Consider the following 25,745-nt stretch of genomic DNA (forward strand, 5'->3'; position numbering starts at 1 on the left):
GGGGGCGTGGCTTGGACTCAGCTTTCAACCCACGTACAGCAGCACCATGTACCGCGCACTCCGTCTCCTCTCGCGCTCGCGTCGCCTTTTGCGGGCCCGGTCCGCCGGTGCTACGGTCTCAGGGGAAGCGGCCACTCTCCCGCGTTGTGCCCCGAGCATCGCTCGAATGGTGAGCGGGCATCTCGGGCTGGGCCTTCCCGGGGGTGACCTTCATGTCAGAGTGTCCTCGGTGTCCCCGCAGGCCGGGCCTAGGCTCAGCGCCCGCGTGCACTCTCACCATCTGCCGAGTGTGCCGGGGCTGAGGCACCGCTGAGGATCGTGCTCCTGCTGGGGAGGCCGGGCGGCTGGGCAGACCTGCCCCACGCCTGAGCTTGCAGGGGCCCCCGGCCTTGGATGCCTTCTCTGGGGGCACTGGGGACACGGGGGATGGTACCAGGATGCAGGGGTCGTAGCAGGGGGGTGAATTAGGATGCAGGGATGCAGGAAGCGAAGGGATGGAGGAGGATGTGGGGGAAAGGGGCAGTCCTCTCCTTGCCCAGGTAGCAGGCCCTAGCTGGCCGGACACAGAGTGCTAGGCTGGTCTAGGGACCCCCTCAACTTTTGGTCCACCAAGCTGTACTTTTCCTGCTTTCAGGCCCCTCGAAGTAGATGAAGCCTGTGTGTCTCCTGAACGGAAAGGCACGGAAAGGCTTTACTTCTTACGAACTTGACTGTTGAGCTTGTGAGGTTACATGTGTTTTCTCCCACAACTTTTGTAAAACGCGGAATTTCATAAATGCATATTTATGAACATAAGTACTCCCAAGCATGCCTGAAGAGATTGGATAGGACCGCATTGTAGCCGAATCAGTATTTTGTATTTCAGAAAGACAGCTAAAGAACTTAAAGGGCTGAGTCCTCAGTATGGCATACTTTATCAAATCCCTTTGCTGTTTAGGGTGCCTTTGAAAATGTTAAACATGAGTGTGTATTAGAAAAAGTTTGGGAAGTGAGGAATGATTAGGAAGACCACTCCGAGGTGTAGTGTGGCCTCTGCCATGCGATTTCAAATCCTACTGTTGCTTTCAGGCAGGTTGTCTTTGTGCGTCGGTTTCTGCATGTAAAATTGAGATAATTACAGGGGCTCAGCAAGATTGAGCTTGGGAAAACACTGTGTAGTTCTGTGCTCATTAAATACATCTCCTTTAAGCATACCTGAAAGGGCCAAGATATTCTTTGGACCTCAAGAAATTTGAATGACATCACTTTACCGGAAGCTACGGAGTCTTGGGGTTTGGGAAGAGCATTTGCTGCTTTTGCAGAAGACAGGAGTATGAGTGTCAGCATGTGTGTTGGGTGGCTCACACCCACCTGTATCTTTAGCTTTAGGGAATCGGCAACACACTCCTAATAGCCTTGACACATGTCCACACACAGAGACTAAGACACAGATACTTGCACTAGGACACACACACACACACACACACACACACACACACACACACACAAAATGACATAAATCTTGAAAAGAAGCTATAAAATCCAAGCTGTTTAGGGTTCCTGGAACTTTGTGCTGGTGATTTTTAAATGCACTTTAAAACTCTCTTAAAAGAAGAGTGTGTTTCTTTTTGTTTTAAAGTTTATTTAGGGGAACAGGAAAGTGGAGCAAATCCATCCTGGCAAATGTGAAAACATAGCAGTTCATTGCTTTTATGGTTGTAATGTCAGAAAATAGAATCAAGATACTTTTCTTTTTCCATAGTTCCAAGGACATTTCTTGCCCTTTAACCCTCTTGTCACTTCCAACATGTTTGTTGCTTCTGTTAAAAATTGTTCTCTAGTGTTGAGAAATTCACATAACCCTGCAAACCCGGAGTTACCTGTTATTAAAAGAACATCCCAAAGGTCACCTGAAGTGCGTCATGTGGAGGTATGACGCGTTGCTGACTGCGTCTTTCTGTTGGGGGCCTTGCAAGTAAGACAGCCCATATATCCTTAGACATTAGAGGCTGTTGGCAAAGATTAAGTAAGTCCGGGCCTGCAGAGATGGCTCAGAGGGTCAGAGTTCCTGCTGTACAATTTAGAGAAGGAAGGTTGGATTCACAGTTCGAGGGTGCGGGATAGCATGGTAGAGCAGGCGTAGCACCAGGAACTGGAGGTAAGGTCATACTGGGTATGCAGTCAGGAAACAGGACTGATTGCTGTCAGTCAGCTTGCGCTATCGCTTTATATTTATTTTAATTTTTATGTATGTATGTATGTATGTATTTATTTATTTTATTTATTGGTTTTTCGAGACAGGGTTTCTCTGTGTAGCCTTGGCTGTCCTAGACTGACTTTGTAGACCAGGCTGGCCCTGGACTCGCAGTGATCTGCCTGCATCTGCCTCATAAGTGCTGGGATTAAAGGCGTGTGTCACCACTCCTGGCTTATTTTTTTTTTAATTAAAATATAGCTGTATAATTTTACCCTTCCCTTGCCTTCTTCTCAACCCCCCCCCCCCCGTATATATCAACCCTCCTTGTTCCATGTCAGTATTGTGGCTTCTTTTTTTTTTTAGTGGCCATTACGTGTGTGTATGTGTGTGTGTGTGTGTGTGCGCGCGCGCGCGCGCGCGCGTGTGTGTGAGTGTGTGTGTGTGTGTGTGTGTGTGTGTGTGTTACTTCTCTACTGTAGTAAACACCATGACCACAGCAACTTATAGAAGGCAGAGTTTAATTTGGAAGCAGAGAAAGCAGATTCTAAATGCCATTAGTCTTTAAGCTCCCCACTGACACACTTCCTTCGGCAAGGCCACGCCTCCTGAGCCTTCCCAAACAGGACCATCATCTGGGGACCAAGCATTCAAATGCCTGAGAATACAGGGGACATCTTGTTCAAACCACCATAATATGTAAATACCTAAACACACACATACAAGTGGCACAGGGTAGCGTTGCTTACATATGTATGTGTGGCTCCGGGGCTGAGCACTTGGTATTGGATACCCGCTGTACTTGGGATGATGCCGACCACACAGCGTTGCTGCACATGCTCAGTTAGGTCTTCCCATCTCAGTCACCCTAATCCAGATGATCCCTCATGGGCAGGCCCAGAGGCTTGTCTAATTGGTGCCTCTAGATCCTGGCTAGTTGACAGAATTGACCGTAACGCCTGAGGTTAAAGATAGGAAATAGATTTTTGGAAGAGTTTGTTATGCACTGAGACGCTGCAGTATTTCTGTTACCCACTAGATGCTTTTAACAATAAAGACAGGGTGCTTTTGAAGTCTCTGCCAAGGTTGTGATCTTAGCTACAGTTCACTTTTCTGCACTGTAATTTTAACATGTGGGTGTCAGACTCCTAGGATGTGCCTCCATCTCTTCCTTTATATTTTTGGTGCCCTGGCTTGGACCTATGGTTTCCCAGATGCCCAACAAGCGCTCAGCCATTACATTTCTCCTCCAAGGAATTTAAACTCTATTTGGGATTAGTTTTCTCTTTTAAGATTTAAAGCTGAAGAACTTGACTAAAAGTAATTTAAAAATTTTTAAATACTACAGTAACCTATTTAGAAGATAAATTGTTGATATTTAATGCTAAAATATTAGTAATTCTGAGCACAGAAAAGGTGATCATAAAAATTGAAAACCTGAAACTTAATTTCATAAAGTACAGGTGAGAGCTGGTCTCCCTTGAAGGAGGTAAGAAGGGAAGGAAGAGAAGAAAGCCTAGTGCTGTTTGCTGCTGCCGTCATTTGCTATTTGATGTGAAGTGTACGTTAACATGAGCACGGTTTTTAGGATATCCGAAACAAAGATCGTGATACAAATTACTTACTTGTGCATCTCACATGAAAAACTCAGCTGTTGGTTTACATAAAGACTGGGAAACAGGTTGGTGAATGGTGGTGCCCATGTGAAGAACTCTTACTATAGTTATATGAAGAAAACCCTACTACAGTTATTTCACAGGACACGGTGTCCGTCACTCCGGCATCCTCTATTGCTCTCCATATCTCTTAAGAAAGGCTATCTTGGGCTGGAGAGATAGCTCAGCCATTAAAGGCTAGGTTCACAACAAAAATACAAGAAAGGATGTCTCGTTGAACCTGTATGTGTGTTAGACTGGCAGGCCAGTGGGCCTCAGGGGTCTGGTCTCTCTGGTTCTGCTCTTCCACTGCTAATGTGACAGGTATGTGCTGACACACCAGGCTTTTAAGTGGATGTGAGGCATCTGGACTCAAGTCCTCTAGCTTATCCATGCTCTCAGCCCTACAACAGGGATACACGGAAGTTCTAAGTGTCATTCTGAAGTCTTCCTGAATGAATGTATTGTATAAATGGAAAACTTTTAGTGTTTTGTAGATTTTTATAGAGCTATAAATAATTTCTTGAAAGGGGAATGATATAATTACGTTTTAACTAAAACAAAACAAGACAACTCCCACCTCCAAATAATGATAGGGATGACTTAATGTTTCAGAAGAGTTCTGCTAAGATTATTCAGGTAGTAAGCATTTATCATTTACTGTTCAATATTATATATGTATTAAGTTTCACATTAAAATATTTCGCTATAAGTTATTTGTTGAGCAGTTGCTAATATTTTTATTAGCTTACATTGATGCACTTGATAGAATCCCAGCTTCTCCCAAGCCTTGGGTTCGCACTTGTCCTCCGAGTGATGGTTTGTGTGGGCTCTGGAGTCATAGAAGACGTGCTTGCGTTCATGCTCACGTTTCTAGAGAAGCGTCATAGTGTGCTGAGAGTCTGAAATGGTCCTGCCGCCCTAGAAGATGAAGCAGCCTTTCCCTTCTCTGCACCTTCACCTTAGTTTACAGTGGAGAAAAGCTGACGTGCAGAAGCCGCACAGCTCCTGAGAGGTGGCTGTCTGCCTGCCAGTCTGAGCCGTTCATATACTTCTGTCCCAGCTGTAGTCTTTGCCTAAGTAGATTTAAAAATCTCAAAGTGTTTTTATAGTTTTCCAAAAGTTTCCAGTAAAAAACCTTAAGAGGTCTGAATTGGTTAAATCTTGACTAGTAATAGGCACTTTTTTTTAAATTTCAAAGACTTTCTAATCTATACAGTATGTGAATTGTATAGGCTGTCTTTAATGCCTGAATTTATAAATATGGGTGTCAAATTTTTTTGAAGGAAAACAGAAAGGGGTAATAGAGTGACAATTAAGATGCAATTTTATGTCTTTGTGATATTTATTAACTTTTTCTCTTTATAGCTGATTAGATTTTGTTTGCTTTCATCCTGGATGTCTTTTCAAGCTGAAATAATGTCTTATTCCTGTCTTTAGGCAAGCCAAAATTCCTTCCGTATAGAATATGACACCTTCGGTGAACTGAAGGTCCCAACTGATAAGTATTATGGTGCCCAGACCGTGAGATCCACGATGAACTTTAAGATTGGAGGCGCAACAGAACGTATGCCAGTAAGTGGCCTAGGACTAAGTGCTGTGCACACCAATCATATTACTTCATAAATATTTTACAGAATTAAGATATAAAGTTATGAGAAAGCTAGCTTTCTTAAGTAGTGAGTTCTTTTTCCTTAAAATGCCAAGAACCTATTAAAGTTTTTAGAATGCTATTATTTTCAGCAAGGCTTTGGATACTTTGTGTTTTTTTAGCCATTATAATTAAATGATTTGCTCAAGGGCTATATTAGTCAGGTTTCTCTAAAAGAGCAGAAGTGATAGTGTGTGGGTGTGGGCATATGGGATTTCTTAGGGTGGCTTACAGGCTGTGGTCAGGGCAGTCCAACAGTTGCCATTACCCAGTGTGAAGGCCACGGATCTGATGGCTGTTCCACCCACAACACTGGATGTCTCTGCAGTCTCAGTCGGCTGCTGGAGTCCCAGGGAATGTCCTGAGAGCTGCTGGTCTTCAGTCTGCATTGCAATCTCGAAGAAGTAGGTTCTAATAACCCGTGAAGGACTGTCTGAGGAACAGGAGAGGTCAGCTTGCCAGCAAGAGTGAGAGCAAGCAGGCAAAAAGCAAAAGCTTTCTTCTTGTTTCCATGGTCAGCCACCAGAAGGTTTGGTGCAGACTTAGGGTCAAATGATCCAGAAGAAAAGCCACGGTTTGCCGAGCTGCTTAGGTTTTAATTGATTCCAAAAGTAGTCAGGTTGACAACCAAGATGGGCAGTATGAGGCTTTTTGGTTGTTTATTTATTTAGTTAGTCTTCAGGATTTCACAATTGGTAAGCATTTTTATTTCAGTGTTCAAGTTCTTTTTCTCTTTCCACCGAATTAATGCTCTGATTTTCTTTAAGCGTTATACTTTCTGTTAGGGTTCAGTTTCCAGAAAGGTGTACATTACACAGACACATCAGAGTACTAATATCTAGGGCCTATGTGAGTATTGGTTTGGTGCATAATGTAATGAGACAACTCTGCCACATTCTGATAAGTCTAGATAAGTCTAGATGCACCAGTGTATAGCAGTAAGGGAGGAAACGACTGGACATTTTAACTTCAGAGTTGCTCAGCTATGAAGAGTTGATGAAATGCATCTTACCCTCCAGAGCCCTGCTGGGGTATAAAAATGGTCAGTGCAGGCCACAGATAGGCCTAGAAGGAGCCAGGCTCCATCTGGTGAGGTGCTGTTTACCTGTTATCTTCTCAGTGTCCTTTTTATCCTGAACACTTAAATAAATATATTTATTTATTATTTATACAGTGTTTCTGCCTACATGTGAACCAGCAGGCCAGCAGAGGGCACCAGATCTCATTATAGATGGCTGTGAGCCACCATGTGGTTGCTGGGAATTGAACTCGGGACCTCTGGCAGAACAGCCCTTAACCTCTGAGCCATCTCTCCAGCCCTGTCCTAAATACTTTTAATTGCACATTTTAACTTATTTTTTTGGCCCCTACATTGAATCCTGAGTAATGTCCAGAGTTTTATGACGGCAGTGTTGCTGCTAGTGTGCTTTCATATGTGAGTGGTGAAGTGATGACTGAGTCCCAGATACTCTCACAGTTCAGCCTCTAGGAGTAAGGAGGTGAGCCCCAGCTGACCGTGAGGGAGTGAGCACGGCGGCTGCTCTGAGACTGAGCAGCCATCTGTAAAAATGACTGTGGACAGTGACACCTGAGCTGTCAGACTAGTTACTGTGCTTTGTTAGCCATGTCCTTTGAGCTTAGTGTGATGAGAACCAAGTATTTGTACCTAAATTTCAAAGGAAAATGAGCCCCTAAGTCATTACAATGAACGTCTGTACTTAATCTTGATGAAAGGGCACAGAGGGGTGAGGCTGAACCTCTTGCTGGAGTAATTAAGACCGCTGCGGCTCCCCTTTCCTCCATGGAACCCTGTGCTGTCTTGTCTCGATGTAACAAAACTTTCTTTGCCATGACTTCTTTGACCCCTTTTCATTTTTATGGGTTTATCAACACCAGACTCAGTCACCCATCCAGATAGCGGTGTCAATTGGTCTTTGGTTATGATGAAAATCCTTGTCTGTTTTTATGTTGAAAAACTAGCTGGGTGTAGTTGTTATCACCTGAAATCCCAGCCCTTTTGTGGTTGTTTTAAGTCAGGTTTAAGATGAGGATGCAGCATCTGTAAGGGGAAATGATTTAGTACTATTTATTTTAATACACACTGCATGAAATAAACACAGTACTTAATAGTACACACCCATGAAGTACAGTTATTGTTGGCGTCTTTATATGAACATTTCAGTGTGTGTGTGTGTGTGTGTGTGTGTGTGTGTGTGTGTGTGTGTGTGTGTTTGGGCTATAGATATATATGCATATATAAGCTTCATTTTTTTTCTTTTTCTGTTCTATTGATTCATTATGCACATAAGCAATCTTTCTCTTTTTTAAACTTTTGAGGGCCATAGCATTGGTACCAACTTTATATCTGCATAAAGTAACACATTTTATTGCTTACCTAAAGTTGCAAATCTAAGGTATTTTTCTGATTAATTTTAGATCCCAGTCATTAAAGCTTTTGGCATCTTGAAGCGAGCTGCTGCTGAAGTAAACCAGGATTATGGTCTTGATCCAAAGATTGCTAGTGCAATCATGAAGGCAGCAGATGAGGTAGGAGGTGATAAGCGTGACTGCGCAATGGCCTTGAAGCCCCCGGTCCACTGTGTGCGTGGTGACAGGCGCTGCCTGCAGGAGGCGCCCTCTGAAGTCCCGGGTTAATGAATTTTAGGGGAGCGTGGCAGCAGCATCATTATTCCTCAATGAGGATTTCATATGGTGCCCAAAATGTCTTATGGTGACCTTTCTGGGTAATTTTACATCTGTGTAAGTCTCTAGGCTTTTGAAGTCTCTGTTTATATAGTTTTAAGAAAAAAAAAAAAATGGAAAAGATGGTTTGTACTTTTTAAGCTAGTTCATTACTTGGCTGTACATCTCAAGAATATAATCACCTTAGGCGCTGTTCTGAGGAAGTGGTCAGGGGTGAATTGAAACTGTGTTTAAAGTGTTGCCTTTACAGTGTTTATGATGACAAAAAGGAAGGGCTCGGGTCATAACAGCTGGTTGTGTAATGCAGTGAACTTAGTTATGTTATCAGCAATAGAAATTTGTTCCGAAAGATTGGCATGGAACAGAGCCTAAGCTTAGACAGAGGAACATTCTTTAAAGTATACTTTATGATTTTTAATGTGAAAGTTCAGAAAAATAAAATGGACAGAAAATGTGTGTTCCTCTAGGAGCCCCTTCCCCCATGCCCCGGCTTAGGTAGTAGAATGCAGATGTTCAGGTTCCTGTTGTAAAGCATGTAATAATATCTGTGCAACCCCATCATGTGTTTTAAGTTGCTCCTTAAACTGAAATAGCTAATACAAGTTGATCCTGTAACTGCTGTGTAACAGTTGCTAAGCTCTGTTCCAGGCAGTTAGATGTACATGCTTGGTACCAGTCATCTCATGAGTGGCTGACTCTGAAGGTGGAGCTCGCAGTTACTGAGGCCTTCATACACACACACCCACTGCACCGGCAATGGAAGCAGGTGCTGAGCAAGGGCAGGGCCTGGGATCAAGGTGGAGCCAGACTTTGCTCTGTGCTCTAGGCAGATGACCATTTCCGTTCCTAGTCCTGGAAACGGAGACAGTTATTAAAGCTGATGGAGGTCTCAAATACATTCTCATCTTTCAAGTCAGTCATTTTATAGTGAAGTTAAGTACTTACTGTGTTAGGAAGCCTACAGTTTAAAAGCTGCCACATAAATTGAGACTTTAAAACTCTCAGAGGGCAGTGAGAAGGCTTCGTGGGTAAAGGTTCCTGCTTCACAAGCCCACAGACCCAAGTTTGATTTACAGAATCCTCACAAAGGTGGAAGGAAAGCTCTCAAGTCCACAAAGTTGTCTTTTGACATACACACACACACACGCACGCACACACACACACACACACGCACACACACACACACACACACACACATACACCGGTGCAGAAAATAAATAATGAATTTAAAAGAAATCTGACAGAAATTGGAGCAGGTCTGGGTAGTGCTTCGATTTGGCAGTTGCTACTCATTGGACATCTGTGCAGCGCAGTAGCTCTTAATAAACACACTTTATTGAGCCCCTGGTTCATTTTCATGCTGACTGTGGCAGTAACATCTGTTGGATGTGCCTGCTGAGCAACAGCAGTAAATGTGTGTGAGGTCATCTCACCAGCAACCTAACAGGGGGTCCCCTACTGCAGCAGGCAGTAGAGGGAAACAAGAAAAGGACTTTTGTTCAGTTTTTATTTGAGGCCCCTGAATTGTCACCATTCAGAATATATAAAGTTTCTTGTTTCAGAGTTATCTATAATTAGAAAATATGATGCCACAGATTAGGATCTTGCCACAACTGCCTTTAACTGTCTGAAGCCATTAGCAAGCCACTCAGCCTATGAAACAACTGGCATCGTTAAAATAGTTCTGTTAAGTAGAGCTTTGCTCAATCATGGTTGATTTTAAATAGCTAAATAAATACTGAGTTTTCCTCAGTTTAAAAAGACTGACCTGTTGATGTTTTCTTCCCTGCAGGTAGCTGAAGGTAAACTGAATGATCACTTTCCTCTGGTGGTGTGGCAGACTGGATCAGGGACCCAGACAAACATGAACGTAAATGAAGTCATTAGCAATAGAGCAATTGAAATGTTAGGAGGTGAACTTGGCAGCAAGAAGCCTGTGCACCCCAACGATCATGTGAACAAAAGCCAGGTGGGTGCTTGGTCTCCGCTCTATCAGGGTAGATTGGCAAGCATATGGGAGACTGTGCTTATAAGACAAGCGTGGCATCTTTTAACAAGGAGAGTGTGTCCAGCTTGTGTTCTTCACTAGAGAAGACTTTTTTCTCTCAGGAAACATGGCTGGTTTCAAACTTCATAAAACAATCACTGTTGGGACATCTTGGTTTAGGGTATGGACATATTTATATTTCAATTATTTAAAGCATTCTTTATTTCAACATATACTTGTAAAGATAATTCAGTCCTCTTCTGTTACTGCCCTCCTGTAATGCTAATGCCTTTTATAACTGTCTTCAGTTACCCAAACTGAGAAGGTGCTACGGGCACAGAACTCTTAAACAGGCTTCTTTTAGGATTTTCCCAGTTTTCCATTCAGTTTTCACTTTGAAGCTTAGAGTTCCCGAATGGTCAGGGTGTGAATATATAGTCCATAACAGCAGCAGTGCCTTCACTTGGTGTGCAGATGGAGGCTGTGAGATTTTAGGGGGACCATCTGAGAAGTGAGAGACCTTCTCATAGGAGTCTGACTTGCGGTGATGTCACACTTCATCACTGGTTGTAAGGATGCACGGCTGGGTGGGACCACCATTACACAGCGTTTGTGACCATGTCACTTTGCCTCATTTCTGGCATGACACTGGAGCCTCAGTCTGGAGGAGAGGTAGAAGAAGTTTCTGGGTATGTGTTAGATTCACCGCAGAAGTTATCAGAGATGCCTTGAGACTGGAAATAATCTCTACTTAAAAAGGAGAGTGTGTTTGTCCGAGCATCTTACCTAGACTTACTGCTGGGCATTCTGTTGTTTTGTAGTTGTTCACAGTGATGGGGATGGAATCTAAGCCCTCAGCATACCAGGCAGCTGTTCGACCACTGAGCCCACTGCTGTGGTGTCTTAATGGTTCCAGCTTTTCTTCCTTCCTTCCTCCTTTCTTTCTTTCTTTCTTTCTTTCTTTCTTTCTTTCTTTCTTTCTTTCTTTCTTTCTTTTTCTTTGCTCTTTTTTTTGCCCTGCCCATCCTGGAACTCACTCTGTAAAACAGGCTGGCCTTGAACCTAGAGATCCACCTGCCTCTGTCTCCACCTCTCAAGTGCTGGGATTAGAGGCATGTACCACCACCACCCTGATCAGTTTTCCTTCTTTTTACACTTATTAATGGGAGTTTTGTTTTCCCATTTGTTTATCTATTTGTTGTGTTTAAGCACTATAAATTCACAGTGGCTTGCTATTCTTTCACTTATAACCTTATATTTTACTATTTATGTTACTGAGATTGTCTGAGTTTGGGGAGCCCTGCTCAGTTGGCCTTTGTGTCCTTAGGCATGCTGCTGTCTTTTCCTTCTCTCTGGACCCACACCCTTATTTTGCTGTTGCCATGATAAGATATCCAAGCAATCATATATTTTCTCTGTTCCAGCTCTGGAAACAGTCATTAAAAAAAAAATTGGCACCTGGGTCCTAGGGCTAATATATTTTTAAGTGTCAAAGGTAGGGCTTTTTATATAGTTTATTTTATAAAGTACTTTAAAAACTTAGTATTACCTTTAAATATGTTTTTTTTTTTAAACATAATGTATAGTCTGAAGTCTGTCAGACTGGTGCAGTAGGAAGCAGGAGTCACAAGACGGAGTGCATTGCTGGTTGGATTTAGGTAGAGGTGCATGAGTGCTCACTCAACTGTCCATTTCACTGTAAGTGCTCTGATAGTTGCCATCAGAAATAGCTGAGATAGGGCAAGAGCGAATGCATATTTTAAAATCACATCACCCCTTAAAAGTGCAGGGCAGCGGTGTGCTGAGTGTGCATACCTGGCTGTCAGCTTTACAAGTTCTCAATACTGTGCAGGTCATGTTATCTCCTTGACAGCTTGGCTCTTTTGGCTTCCTGCCTCACAGATTTTTTTCTCAAGATTACTAAATGTTTTAGAAAAGAATGGCTGCATTCTAGAACTCATTGCTGCCTTCAGATATGCTTGTTAACTCCTATGTGGACTGGTCTTTATTAGGGAGCACTTGTAATGTATAGTGGATTTAGCGTGCTTGGTTATAATATGAATTATGTTGCCTGCACTTATATAGGATACAGTCCTGAGTATGTTCTTTATGGAAAACCAGGTTCCTTTTCATCTCACCGACTGACCTGTTACTTCCCATAGGGGCATTATTGAGTACTGTGCGTACTGGGTTTTGTTTTATATATATATATATATATATATATATATATATATATATATATATATATATATATTATGTACACAGTTGTATTATTACACATATATACAATAAACTGCCTACAGCAAGAAGAACCACGAAACAATCAGGAATTATATAAATATTACATTCATAGTGTTTTGGCTATTTGTATTTGGCAACCTTGAAGAAAATATTTTTCCTATCTTGGTGTGTCTTAAAATTCTAACTGTAAATCAATATCTATCATATTTCATCTTTATCAATTTAAAGCATCTTATCTAGACCTAAAAATATCTTAACCCCTAAACAACTAAGCTTCACTGTAAAACTAAACTATCTGATCTTCAGCCCCATCAGAGACTTAAGAAGGAATAAAATTAATTAACTGAATAGACAGGAAGTGCAGGTTGGCAGCTTCTAAAATGAGAAGATGACACAGACAATTTGCTGCCTGAGCAGTCACCCATCTTCTGCAGCCTTCTGGCCCAGTATATCTGATGGACATATTTGTGAGGCAGGAACTATTTAGGACTTGCTTACCCTGTCTTGGCAGAGTTTGGCTGTTGACTTTGCATGCATCCAAGCTTCCCCACTTTTAGGCAGAACTCTGTTTGTGTCTGAAATGAGGGCATTTTTCCCAGTAGCTGGTTTGCCGCATTTGAAGCCATCGTCATAAAGAGGTTCACTGATGCTCATCATCTTCTTTGAGGCAGGCTGGGTGTTCTCAGGAGTTAACCTGTCTTCTTGCCAAAGAGTCTTTAAAATAATAAAACCATCTTTAAATGCCATATTCTGTAGGTCTCTGAGGTTTTTTGTTTTTGTTTGTTTTTGTTTTTGTTTTTTGAGAAGGTTTCCTTGTGTAGCCTTGGCTGTTCTAGACTCTCTTTGTAGACCAGGCTGGCCTCGAACTCAGCGATCCGCCTGCCTCTGCCTCCCAAGTACTGGGATTAAAGGTGAGCACTGCCATGCCTAGTGTGGTCTCTGAGGGTTTTGAAGACCTTATCTAACGATTTTACTTTATTTATGTTTAGAATTATATCTATCAATTACACCTAGGATGTATATTTTGTGATTAAAAATAGACTAGTAATTGACATGACCATGATTTGATCAACTAACAATTAACTTGTAGAATGTAATTATCCTAAGTAGCCTGCAATAGCACTTTCAAAGTATTGGAAGTAAACCTTGTATTATAATTGAGTTGTATGGGTAAAATACTTCACATTAGGATATATATATATAGTGTGTGTGTGTGAAGAATAATCTTAAATTTGAATTCTATACCAATGTATCAAAACTAAACTTATTTTGCATCAATATACAAAATTCTATACCAGTGGATTAAAAATAACCTTGTGAGTAACAAGGCATTAAGTTGAGTAGATTCAATAATCTTTTTGTCCTGTCATCCCTATATATTTCTTTATTCTCCCTTCTTTCTTTTCAACCCTTATCTCTAAACCTAAGAAAGAAAGATAAAGGAAAAGAGAGACATCCCGAGTCCAACCTTGTTTTCTCTCTCAATAAGATGAGTAATAACTTATAACTAACTCCCAATGAAAATAAACATATATAGCTCAAGAAAGCAACCAAAAACCCACCCAACCCACCTGATGGGAAATGGGGCATTCATTGATCTTAAGGTTTCTTCTGGATGATTTGGGATAAATAATACTTTTGTAGGGGCCCAAATAAAATTGGGGAAAATAGTTAAACAAGCTAGGAATAGGATTTGTGTTCCAGTTTCTACATGTTGGGAAATTCCAGGCTTAATTAAAGTCCTGTGTTGGGACAGTCTGAAATGCTGGGTCAATTGGGATCAGAAGTTTGAATAGTCACCTAGTTGCTTTTATTTGAGGTCCTCTTTTCTTTCTTTCTTTCTTTCTTTTTTCTTTTCTTTTTTTTTTTTTTTTTTTTTTTTTTGGTTTTTCGAAACAAGGTTTCTCTGTGTAGCCTTGACTATCATGGACTTGCTTTGTAGACCAGGCTGGCCTTGGATTCACAGAGATCCACTTGCCTCTGCCTTCCTGAGTGCTGGGATTAAAGTTCTTTACCCTCTGAGTTAACATCTTTTTCTTTTGAAAATTCCCCACAGAGCTCAAATGATACCTTTCCCACAGCAATGCACATCGCCGCTGCAGTGGAAGTTCATGAGGTCCTGTTGCCAGGACTACAGAAGCTACATGATGCACTCAGTGCAAAATCCAAAGAGTTTGAGCAGGTCATCAAAATTGGGCGAACTCACACACAGGATGCTGTCCCACTTACTCTTGGGCAGGTACAGGAGTTTGACTCATTTTGTTTAGTTTAGAGATTGGTACAAATTGTCAATGTTTTCTCTCAAAATTGCCTTTAAAGTAAAGGCCATGTTTATAACAACAAAAATCAGTGATAGATTTTCTGAATTAACCAATCTGCAACTTTTAATAGTGCCCACGTAAGATCATGCTCTGGCATGCTGGCAGTGAGCTGGGCTCAGGTGGGTGCTGGGTTCAAGTTTTGCTTTGCTATAGACCAGTTACATGAATGTAGGAGAGTTGCTTAGCTTCTCTGTGGCGCCGTTTTCTGGGATGCTTGTGAGGCTGTAGTGAGCTGATTGACAGACATGTTTAGAACCATGTCTGGTACCTAGCGATCGTCATCTTCATCCGTCCATTCTCATGCTGCTTCCTCTGTCCTCTTAACCTAAGCTAACAAGTTATTTAATTAGATTCTTAAAAAGTTACTTAAGTGAGGCCCATCTTACCTTTAACATAACTATGCGTGGAAAAGTATTACTTTTCAGGATAGCAAAAGCATCTTTATGTTTCTCTGTCAACATCCAAGGGGGGGGGGGATCTAATAAAGTGTTGCAAAGAAACAGAAGAACATTCCTGAAACAGTTTTGTCTCAGCTCACACTCCAGTGTGAGAGAGCTGACAGTTAGCATGTGTTAGTTTCATGAGAGCTGGGAGAGGATGGGCACTTGATTGCTGCCCAATTGGATGGATTCTCAGTTGTTCTGTGGCAGATAATAAACAAAGCTTCATTTTTTAAAGCAAAATTCTTACAGCAAGAATGAGGAACACCTCAAAGGCTTAGCTAAAAATAGATGAAGGGATGAAGTTCACCCAGTGGATTACATTGCCTTTTTTGGCATTTTCTTCACATTATTAGCTCTTAGTTCTATGCGTAATTTCTAAGAAGGATCAATATATGCATTTCAGTCTATTTCCCCTGATTTCTAATTTTTACCTTCTTTTTTTTTTGTATGTTGTATGTCAAAAGCCACTATGCTAAAAACCAGTTTAAGCCATGACTTAGTCTCCTGCATGACACCATAACTTAATCATGACAACAGTTCTAGTTTCTTTTTTACTTTATGAGAAACATGTATATTTGTTTTGATTGGAATTGTCTTTTGAGTTTTTGCAGTTTTCAAAATATATTCTCTAAGTGCATACAGCTGGCGTGTGTGCACATGTGTATGTGCACATGCTAGTGGGGGGAAGAGGAGGGGAGAGAATGAGAAAAAGTTACTATCTCATGAAATAAATCTACCTTTTAAATTATTTTTAAGACTCTAATTAAACCTCAATCCTAATCAAAAGTATTTAGTTTTTCAGTATTTTTAGGTAGGAGAAAAGATTTTGTTTAACTGTATATCTTGGCTTTCCCAGATAAGGACAAGTGCAAAATACCAGGAGCATAGGATTTTTGTCCCTGTATAATGATTAATGGTTCATAATCCTGAAAACATGATAGACAGACTGATGGTGTAAGAAGCAGTGTGACACTGTAGCAGAGTCAGAGTGTACAGTGACACTGATCCTGTCCCACTGTGACCTTCTCAGGCTGCTGAATGGGGTCCCTGTAAAGCAGCCTCTCGGGTTCACTCTCAGGATTTTAATCTGAAATTGTATGGAAAATCTTTTTCTTTTCTTTTCTCTTCTCTTCTCTTCTCTTCTCTTCTTTTCTTTTCTTTTTCCCCCTTTGGAGAATGTTCAGTATTTTTTCTCTGTCTATACTCAAGAAGTGGGGGGGGGGGGCGGAGATCAGCTCATTGGTGAATTGTAGGTAGAGTTAAAATAGTGGAACTGTTCTTTTTAAAGATTTATTTCATGTATTGTTTTCTTGACTCTTAAAATACTAAATTATAAACAAAACTACATGTTATTATTTGCGTTGTCCTGCTTTGTAGACTTGTAGCCCTTCTTACTTCATCATGTGAATGAGTTACATTGAGTAGCATATAATTTAACATCGAGTAGTGTATAATTTAAGAATTCTGAAGTGCGTTTTAAAAGCTTCTATTTAGTGCCATTAGAGTAAGTTGTGTGCTGTTTGGAATTTGTTCTTACTGTGATTTCTCTGTCAGGAATTCAGCGGTTATGTTCAGCAAGTCCAGTATGCAATGGCGAGGACAAAAGCCGCCATGCCCAGGATCTATGAGCTCGCCGCTGGAGGCACTGCTGTCGGGACAGGGTTAAACACCAGGATCGGCTTTGCAGAAAAGGTGGCTGCGAAAGTGGCTTCACTCACAGGTTGGGGACCACGTGCATTACTACCCATTTTCTTTATACCAGTTTATGCATCTTCTAGATGTTTCCGGGCTGAATTCTTCTAAAATTTAGGGAGTAACATGCGTGTGTCCTTTTCAGAAGTTAATAAAGTTCATTTTACTTTTTTGAAGGCTTCTATGTAAGTGTTTATAGGAATATGGTTTACACAGTAGCTTTGTCTGCTGTCTGATAGCATTTAGTCCTTTCCCTTCAAAGCTGTTTTACGTAGTTATCAAAGAAAGCAGAAACAGTTGACTGTTGAGAAAAGTATCACATGATAAGTGTGTTGTGAGCTTAGATTTTTTATCACACTGTGGTACTTCTTTGTCTTAACATCTTCAAATATTGACTTCCCACTAGTACAGTACTATAATCTGAATAATAAATACTGTTATTACTGTTGTTAGAACCAATTGTCATATCCAGAAAACTGATTAAGATGCAGATGTTAGGGTATTAATAACTATACAGTACATATCACAGCTGAGTTCTTAAGATAGTCATAAATATCATATATATATATATATATATATATACATATATATGTATATATATATACACACAATGTATCATGATCATATTCAGCCCCCATCCAAATCCCCAGAGTTGTTTCCCTCCCAACTTCAAGTCTCTTCCGTCTCCGTCTCTGTCTCTGTCTTAGTATATATCCCCAAGTTCAATTTGCGCTGCCCATATATGCATGGCTGTGGGGTTATCCACTGGGATACGGGCAACCCACTAGGAGTCAATCCCCCCCAAAAAATGACTCTCCTTCCTCCGACAGCCAACACCTGCCAGTAGCTCCTCAGGTAGGGGAGGGGTCTCCGTGCAGAAAAGTTTAACTGGCTTGACCTTGTGGGATAACCATAGCTGATGTGAGTTCACATATGCAGTAGCCATGCCCTGCCCTGAGGACAGCATTTCACAGCTCTCCTCCCATCTCCAGCCAGTCATCCCTTCCTGCCTTCTCTTCTGAGATGTCTTTGAGCCTTGGGGTAGGGGTGACATAGATGTACTTTATGTGGCTGAGCACTCACACTTGTTTATTATTTGGATGAGGCTGTTTAAAATCACGTTTTAGTAGAGTTGAACTGTATTAGGATATAGAGTCCACAGATTTCAGAATCTGCTGTGGGATGAGTAGACTGAGCCCAGAGCTTGTTGGTGCTCTCTAGTCTCCAAGAGTAGAAGAGTAGAAGAGTAGAATAGATGGAGCAGACAGATTTTAAACAATTATGTAAGACTGCAGTGTAGGCAAAAAGCAGAGTGAATTTCACAGTATCATTCTTAGTCAAGAGTAGGCAGGTCTTGTATCAATGTGCTTGTTAAAGAGTCATGTTAAGAGGCCCTTTGATACTCTTAAGGAGTATTGACACAGCTTGACTCTGAAGCATTTCCCTTGAGTTTGCATTTGTTTATTTATTATTATCTGTTTATTTATTATTATTGATTTATAGATGTTTGTAGTACTGGGAATCAAACTCAGCCAGAACCTTGTGTGTTGTACACCCAGCTGCTTTGTGTGTATTGGACTTTGTTTAACTTGCTTAATGTCAGCAGGCGTGCCTGCTCCTCCATGCTCACCTGTGGAGCTCTTTCCTTCCTGCAGGCTTGCCTTTTGTCACTGCCCCGAATAAGTTTGAAGCTCTGGCTGCTCACGATGCGCTGGTGGAGCTTAGTGGCGCCATGAACACGACCGCCTGCAGTCTGATGAAAATAGCAAATGACATTCGCTTCCTGGGTTCTGGTCCTCGGTCGGGTCTGGGAGAGCTGATCTTGCCTGAAAATGAGCCAGGGAGCAGCATCATGCCAGGTGAGCACATAGGGGATAAATTCTGGAGCTGGAATTTGACAGTACCCAGGGATTCGCACCATAGCACATGTCTGTTCACTTACTGCTGTCCCTGAAGCGATGGGGATGTGTGAGGAACATTTGTTCTACTGTATCTGTGCGGGTCGTTGCAGAACGTACCAAGGCAGGAAGATGACTTGAGTTAGCGGCTTCCCGTTCCGGAGCCTACGTGTAGTTGGATACTCTAGTCTAAGCCAAGAGAATGCCAGAGTAAAACAGTCATCCTGGATTGAATAAATATGAGCCCTACTAAAGTCTTGTGTCATGCTCTGCCTCAGTTTCTGTCCTGTTAAATCAAAGTGACAGACACTGGAGTCTGCGGGAGGGGAATGGAGTGAGGTGAACAGACACTTAGGGAGTAGGGAGTAGACTCGAGTTGGAGAAATATCCTGAGGGTGGGCTCTACCCTTTCATCATTTACTGGTGACTCAGGGTGGAGACCAAGAACACTTGTTAGCTGTTTAGCAGTAGAAAAGGTTTAGGTCGCACTGTGTTGTATAACAGAGTCAAGATCCACAGAGGCCCCTCTGGAGGCCAGTGAATTATACTAACACTGACAAAGTATATCGAAAGAACTTTCATTAGACTTCTAACGTTATATGTTACATATGGTCTGTATATGCCTGTAGACCAAAAGATCTTGATTTGTAATACTTTCTGTTGAAAAATGACATCTAGGCTTAGTTGATTGCAAATTCAAAATAATTGTTAGAAAAAGAAATGTAGCCAGGCGTGACCAGGATTAACCTGGCCCTTTGGAGGCTGAGGCTGGAAGATTGTGAGTTCAATGCCAAACTGTGCTTCAAATATTATTTCAGGCCTGACAGGGCAACTAAGCAAAACCATGTTTCCAAATTAAAAGACAAATGGAAGAACATCATAGACAAAGCGGCCAATCCCCCAGTGCGTTCCCTACGCTGGATAGAAGAATCTACTGTGTGTAGCTTGGATTTGGGCTTCTTCATCTTCTTTTTTTTTTTTTTTTTTTAGATTTACTTTTATTTATGTGCATTGGTGTTTTGTTTGCATGTATGTCTATATCAGGATATCCCTGGAACTGGAGTTACAGAAAGCCATGTGGGTGCTGGGAATTGAACCTAGGTCCTCTGGAGGAACAGCTAGTGCTCTTAACTGCTGAGCCATCTCTCCAGCCCCAGATTTGGGCTTCTTAAAGGAGCTCTGTTGAGCTAGCGCCCTGGGGACCTGGGCAGTAAATAGATTCCAGCATAGCATGTGGCCTTCTCTGTGTGGACCTGTGTGTTGGAGTGGCCAGCTCTTTTCTTGGCTGTCACTCTCTTGGAGAGTGGAGTCTATGTCCTTTTAGTTGTGCACTTTGTGCCTATACAGGAATGAAAGCCAATGGAAAACTGTGTGTAGATCGATCTTTTCATTAATTTTCACTTAGTGATTCTGTATGGTTACATATCCCAGTTTCTTTGATATTTTATCTGTAATATTGGGCATTGAACCCAAGGCCTCCCTCATGTTAGGCAAGTATTTTTGTTTTGAAGATGAATCCCTAGGATTCTCTGTGCTTTTTAGTCAAGATCTCACTTGTTGCCTAGGCTGGCCTTGACTTGGGATATCCCTGCCTCAGTCTCCTGAGTGACTAGAATTGCAGCCTGTGCCTCAACTTAGCCCTATTTTATGTCTTTATTTAATAATGTTACATTTCTTTCTTTGACTGATAAAAAGATGGTCTTAAGTGATACAGGAAACCATGAGCAAATGTGATGAGATTCTGCACTGGTTTTCTCAAAGGAAAGGTGAACCCTACCCAGTGTGAAGCGATGACCATGGTTGCAGCCCAAGTCATGGGGAATCATGTTGCAGTTACTGTTGGAGGCAGCAATGGACATTTTGAATTGAATGTTTTTAAACCAATGATGGTAAGCTTTCAATCTGATTTTTAGCAGTTTTTGACTGAAGACTTTGACTGCAGTGCTCTTGTCTTTCCCGAAGGTTCTGGAGCTCCCACAGTAGGTGGTGGTGTAGTGTAGCAGCTGGAAGCCAGGTGTATCCTAGTCCTGCTCGGAAAACCTGGGATATGGGAATTCGGTCCTACTCAGCTCAAGTGATTTGATAGTTTGATTTTTTAAGTAGAACAAAGAAATCTGGAAAGTAAGACAGGAGTTTCTTTGTCTCTTACCACATGGTAGCTAGAAGTCAGTTCAGCTTAAAAAGTACGCCATCCATATGGCTCTGTCTCCTGCTCATGCTGCTGCATCGTGCCCTCTTCCTTCAGACTGGGTTAGGAAAGACGGACCCACACTTTCTTTTATGGTTTGATCACTGTGGTCCAGCCTCAGCCCCTTTATTGCTTGCATTGTTCTCCATCATCTCCATCATCATCTTTTCCTTCTAATGGACATCCCCTATTCTCTTAGGATGCCATGTTGATCCTCTGTCCATTTCTTCAGCACTTTCTCTGCACACAACAAAGCTTTCTTTGATTTACTTTTGCCTTTTGCATATGCCTTGAAAGCTGACCACTAAACTTTTTCCTGCACCATTCCAAATATGGAACAAGTGGTGTCATCTTGTGTGCACATTCCTGAACTTCAGAGAGCTAAGCTGAGTCAGCATTAAGTCCTTCACTGTACAGTGCCATCTCTGAAATGCACTAGAAGCTTATTTCTTACTGGTTTGTGTTATAATGTCTGATTGATAAGAATAGTCAAGGACTATTAGTATACTCATTTTAGTTTCACTTTGGATCACACAATTTTAGGTGCTCACAATAAAACAATAAACATGATGAGGCCTTTGGATTTTTTTTCCCTCTTCATGGCATGTATATTCTGTTAGGATTGGCAAGTGAAAGACAGGCCAAAGTGAACTTCAGTTCTGTATGCTTTCATATTAAGGCCATATTCTCAACAGTTGATACCAGCTGCCTTAAGTATACAGATGTGTAATAACTGTTTATTGTTAGATTTTTAATCATTTATTGTGTCTTAAAAGTAATACCATTTTATTCCTTCTTTGTAAAGAGGAAAGAGCTAAAAAAACAAAAAACAAAAACCCCAAAACAGTTTGGTAGAGTAAACAGTCTTTCCAAGGCATAAAGTAAAACTACTGCGTCAGACCTGGAGAAACAGGATGGATGGACGTTAAGTGGGGAGTAGACCTAATTGGAAAAAAAAAAAAGGTTTTGCTTTAATCAGAAAATCCAGCTGATATTTCACTTATAAGCATCATTAGAGTCATATTAAGCTTTACTGCGTAACTTCTGTTAGAGTCCAGTGGTGCACGTACAGCTTCCAGACCCTCCTGAGTTTTAGAGGTGTATATGTAAGTGTTGCTCAAGAGAAACAGATATAACTACCCATTGGTTTTATATGATCTTAAACATCATGTAATATTACTTTAAAACGAGCCTGAGATGTTTGTTCCATTAAACATAAAATCAGAGAATCCAGAATTGAGCATCTGCCACAAGCCCTGAGCCTCTGCTCCTCTTTCCCCTGCATGGATGGGTCTTCATCCATTTCTGCTGTCCACTTCCTCTGCAATAGTAGGATTCCTGGATTGTGAATACAGCACATACCCCTGTCTCATGTGGTTACCATGGGCTGTCTTGTGTTAATTACTCACCGAGAGCTGTCTTCTGTTATTATCCGTGGACTGTCGTGTGTTAGTCACTCACAGTGATCTGTATCTTGTACTAGTTATCTGCCATGGGCTATCTTGTGTTAATTACTCATACTTATGTCTTTTCTATCATATTTAGATTTGTAACTTTGTGTCTCCAGTCTCTTCCTTTCTCACTTGTTGGGTATTATTCTGCAGAATTGGGAGGAGTGATGTATGGTGATGGAATTACATGTCCAGCATAGAACATCAAATAATGCATGTCATTGGACAAGAGCAAAGCAGAGTAAACTGGAGCTGAGAAATGATTCTCCTTCCTTTTCCTGACAGATTAAGAATGTGTTGCACTCAGCCAGGCTCCTGGGGGACGCTTCAGTGTCCTTCACAGAGAACTGTGTGGTGGGGATCCAAGCCAATACAGAAAGAATCAACAAGCTAATGAACGAGTCTTTGATGTTGGTGACAGCTCTTAATCCACACATAGGTAAGTGTGTCGGGTAATACCATCTTGAGAACAGCATTTTAAAGCTTTAAAAAGCAAAACCAAACCAAACCTTAAATTAAAAAAAAAATTGTGTGTGTGTGTGTGTGTGTGTGTGTGTGTTTTCTCTTTCAACTGTGTTGGTCCCTGGGATGGAACTGGTTAGCAGTTTTGGCAGCAAGCCGTTTATCTGCTGAACTATCTGCTAGTCCTAAATGTTTCAAGTGACTTTTGTTTCTTGAACAGGGTCTCAGATATAGGGCCTAGGATGGCTTTGAACTCTTTTTTTTTTTTTAAAGTTGTTGTTGTCCCTTCCCCCACCCCCCCCTCCGTGTGTGTGTGTGTGTGTGTGTGTGTGTGTGTGTGTCTGTGTGTGTGTCTGTGTCTATCCCATGGGATACTTGTGGAGGTCAGAGAAGAGCTAGCAGGAGTCAGTCTCTCCTTCTGCCATGTGGGTCTGTGGGATGGAACACAGCACCTGTACACACTAAGTAAGCTATGACACCACCTCCTATTCCATATTAATGGACTTAGATGCTGGGTGTTGTATGCAAACAGCTGAGGAAGGTTAGCTGCAAGACCCTCTGTTGGTAATGTCACTAGGTGGCACTGCCTTATTATCAACAGCCAACAGATTCATTTGTTTCTTTTTTCCTAGATACTATGTAATACTTTGATATTGTTTTATCCAATTCAAATAAGGAATGTTACTAATTAAAAGAGAAAGGGAACATATTTGATACCTACAGAGAAAAGAGAGAAAACTAGATACTTCTTATGAAACTGTTTTGTGTTCCTAGTCTTTTCTAGATTCTAACTGTTTTATGCAGACTTAAGTCGCAGGCTGACTGGCACCACTGTCCAGCCCATTAAGGCGTCTGCCCTGGCTTCCACAGGAGGGGGCAGCCACTGCACCCCACTGTGCGGTTCCCTCTGCTGAGATGACTTTGATCTTTTGTGGAATTATTGATGGTGCAGTTGTGAGGCATGACACAGTTACCAGTTTAGAATGTTTTACAATCCTGACCTTAGTGGGCAGGCTTTATTCTTTGTTTGTTTCACAAAGTTGATAAAATGACTACTTGTTTAAAATAGTTACACACCAGTATTCAAGTGGGAAGGTGCAAAGCAACCCCAAAGGTTTGTGTGAGAAACACTCCATCTGGTCTTCACGTGTTGCTGGCAGCTCTAGGTTAGAGACTCTGTTTAAGAACGACTGGGTGGCTTTCTTAGGCTGTCAGGACTCGTCCCCCCAAGGCAACATCTCTGGCAAATGTGCCTTAAGGACTCAGTACGAACCACCTCTCTGGCTGAGCGAGGCTGGTCCAGGTTCCCAGTGGCCTTGTGATGCCCGAGGCTGGTGCTTCATAGGGTTTAGGGTTGGTGAGCAGGGGTTCTTACACTGTAGTCCTCACTCACATAGAAAGTACCGACAACAGGCTGGCCAGGAGCTTAATGTGAGCATTCTCTCTGCAGGTAACTCTGTCTACTCCGTGCCTTTGTCAGCACAGTGAGCATTTATGATTCAGCTAAGAATGAAGTAAAGCAGGTGCAGTTTGGCTTTGGTTACATCCGGTCAAATACTGTACTGCCTGCTTACCATATTGCCCAGTAGGCCTGTCCCTGTGGTCCTAAGTCCTCCATCACTGACTTCGTTGTCCTTACATTTGCCTTCTATCTTTTTAAACTGTCTGTTTTTAGTGTCAGACCAACCTTGAGAACTTCCCAGTGTCAGCCTTCATTTAAAAAGCAGAAGAATGAAGTAAACCAGTGCCTGGGATGTTCTGCTTTGTTTTTGAGCTGGAGGCTTGCTGTATAGCCCAGGCTGAGACCCTTATCATCCTTTGGATGCTGGGATTGATCACACTGCATCACCCTGCCTGGGCTGCTTGACTCCTTTGGCCAAATACATATTCTCCTCTTTATCCTTGTCATGTCTAAGCAGACCCCACAGAATGGCAGCCAGTGTGGTGGAGCATCCAGAAGAGCAGGGCCATGGAAAGCAGCCGTGCTGGCAGCTTCTTAGTCTGACTGCTCCTGCCTGCACAAAGACTTCCCACCTCTTTTTCCAGAGGCAGTCCCGACAGCTGCCTGTTACACAGCTGTCTGTTCTGCAGGCCTGCCACATTTAACGTGTTAGTGTTGCCTTAGAAAGATGGCTATTGGATAGCTGATTATTGGAGAGCATGCTCAAGTATGGATTTTTATGCCGTGGTGCTTTATTTTCAATATTTTATGTTCTTTTGATTATTGGTCCATTTCAAGATAGGGACAAATCTTGGATAAAATGAGGATAAAATCTTGGATAAAATTTCCTAAGAAAATCAAGGTTGTATTTTACAGAAATCATAATAGTTATTGCCATGGTCACTCATGCATAGTGGTTTTTTGTTTTGTTTTGTTCTTGTTTTTTTGAGACTGGGTTCCTCTGTAGCCCTGGCTGTCTTGGAACTTACTCTGTAGACCAGGTTGGCCTCGAACTCAAGAGATCTGCCTGCCTCTCTCTTCTGAGTATTGGGATTAAAAGCGTGTGTCACTATACTCAGTTAACTCTTCCATAGTCTTAAAGTAGAATGTGTCATACAAGAGGTATATAACATCAGTGTCAAGTAAATGATGGCTGCCTTTTGTTTTAGGAAAATTTCACTACTAATGTTGGTGTTGCATGTCTTCTCTTTAGGGTATGACAAAGCAGCTAAGATCGCCAAGACTGCACACAAGAAAGGCTCAACCTTAAAGGAAACAGCCATTGAACTTGGCTACCTCACAGCAGAGCAGTTTGATGAATGGGTAAAACCAAAGGACATGCTGGGTCCAAAGTGACTTAAATAAATTTATATTAAAATAAACTTGTATGAAATTTAACAAACAAGACTATGTGTTTTTAAATGTAAATGGGGACATTA

The 25,745-nt window shown here is 41.7% G+C and overlaps 1 protein-coding gene across 1 annotated transcript; it reads left to right on the forward strand.

The window, feature by feature from the left end:
• Positions 1–25,711, forward strand: FH (fumarate hydratase). Its single transcript, XM_084797389.1, has 10 exons — positions 1–169; positions 5,269–5,403; positions 7,916–8,026; positions 9,975–10,151; positions 14,467–14,649; positions 16,729–16,894; positions 18,522–18,725; positions 20,526–20,653; positions 22,689–22,842; positions 25,520–25,711. Exons 1-10 carry the CDS (start codon positions 47–49, stop codon positions 25,660–25,662), a joined length of 1,524 nt encoding a protein of 507 aa, XP_084653515.1. The 5' UTR covers positions 1–46; the 3' UTR covers positions 25,663–25,711.
• Positions 25,712–25,745: the final 34 nt, after the last annotated feature.

Source organism: Acomys minous, assembly GCF_964271855.1.
Source record: "Acomys minous genome assembly, chromosome: 1".
Taxonomy (NCBI): domain Eukaryota; kingdom Metazoa; phylum Chordata; class Mammalia; order Rodentia; family Muridae; genus Acomys; species Acomys minous.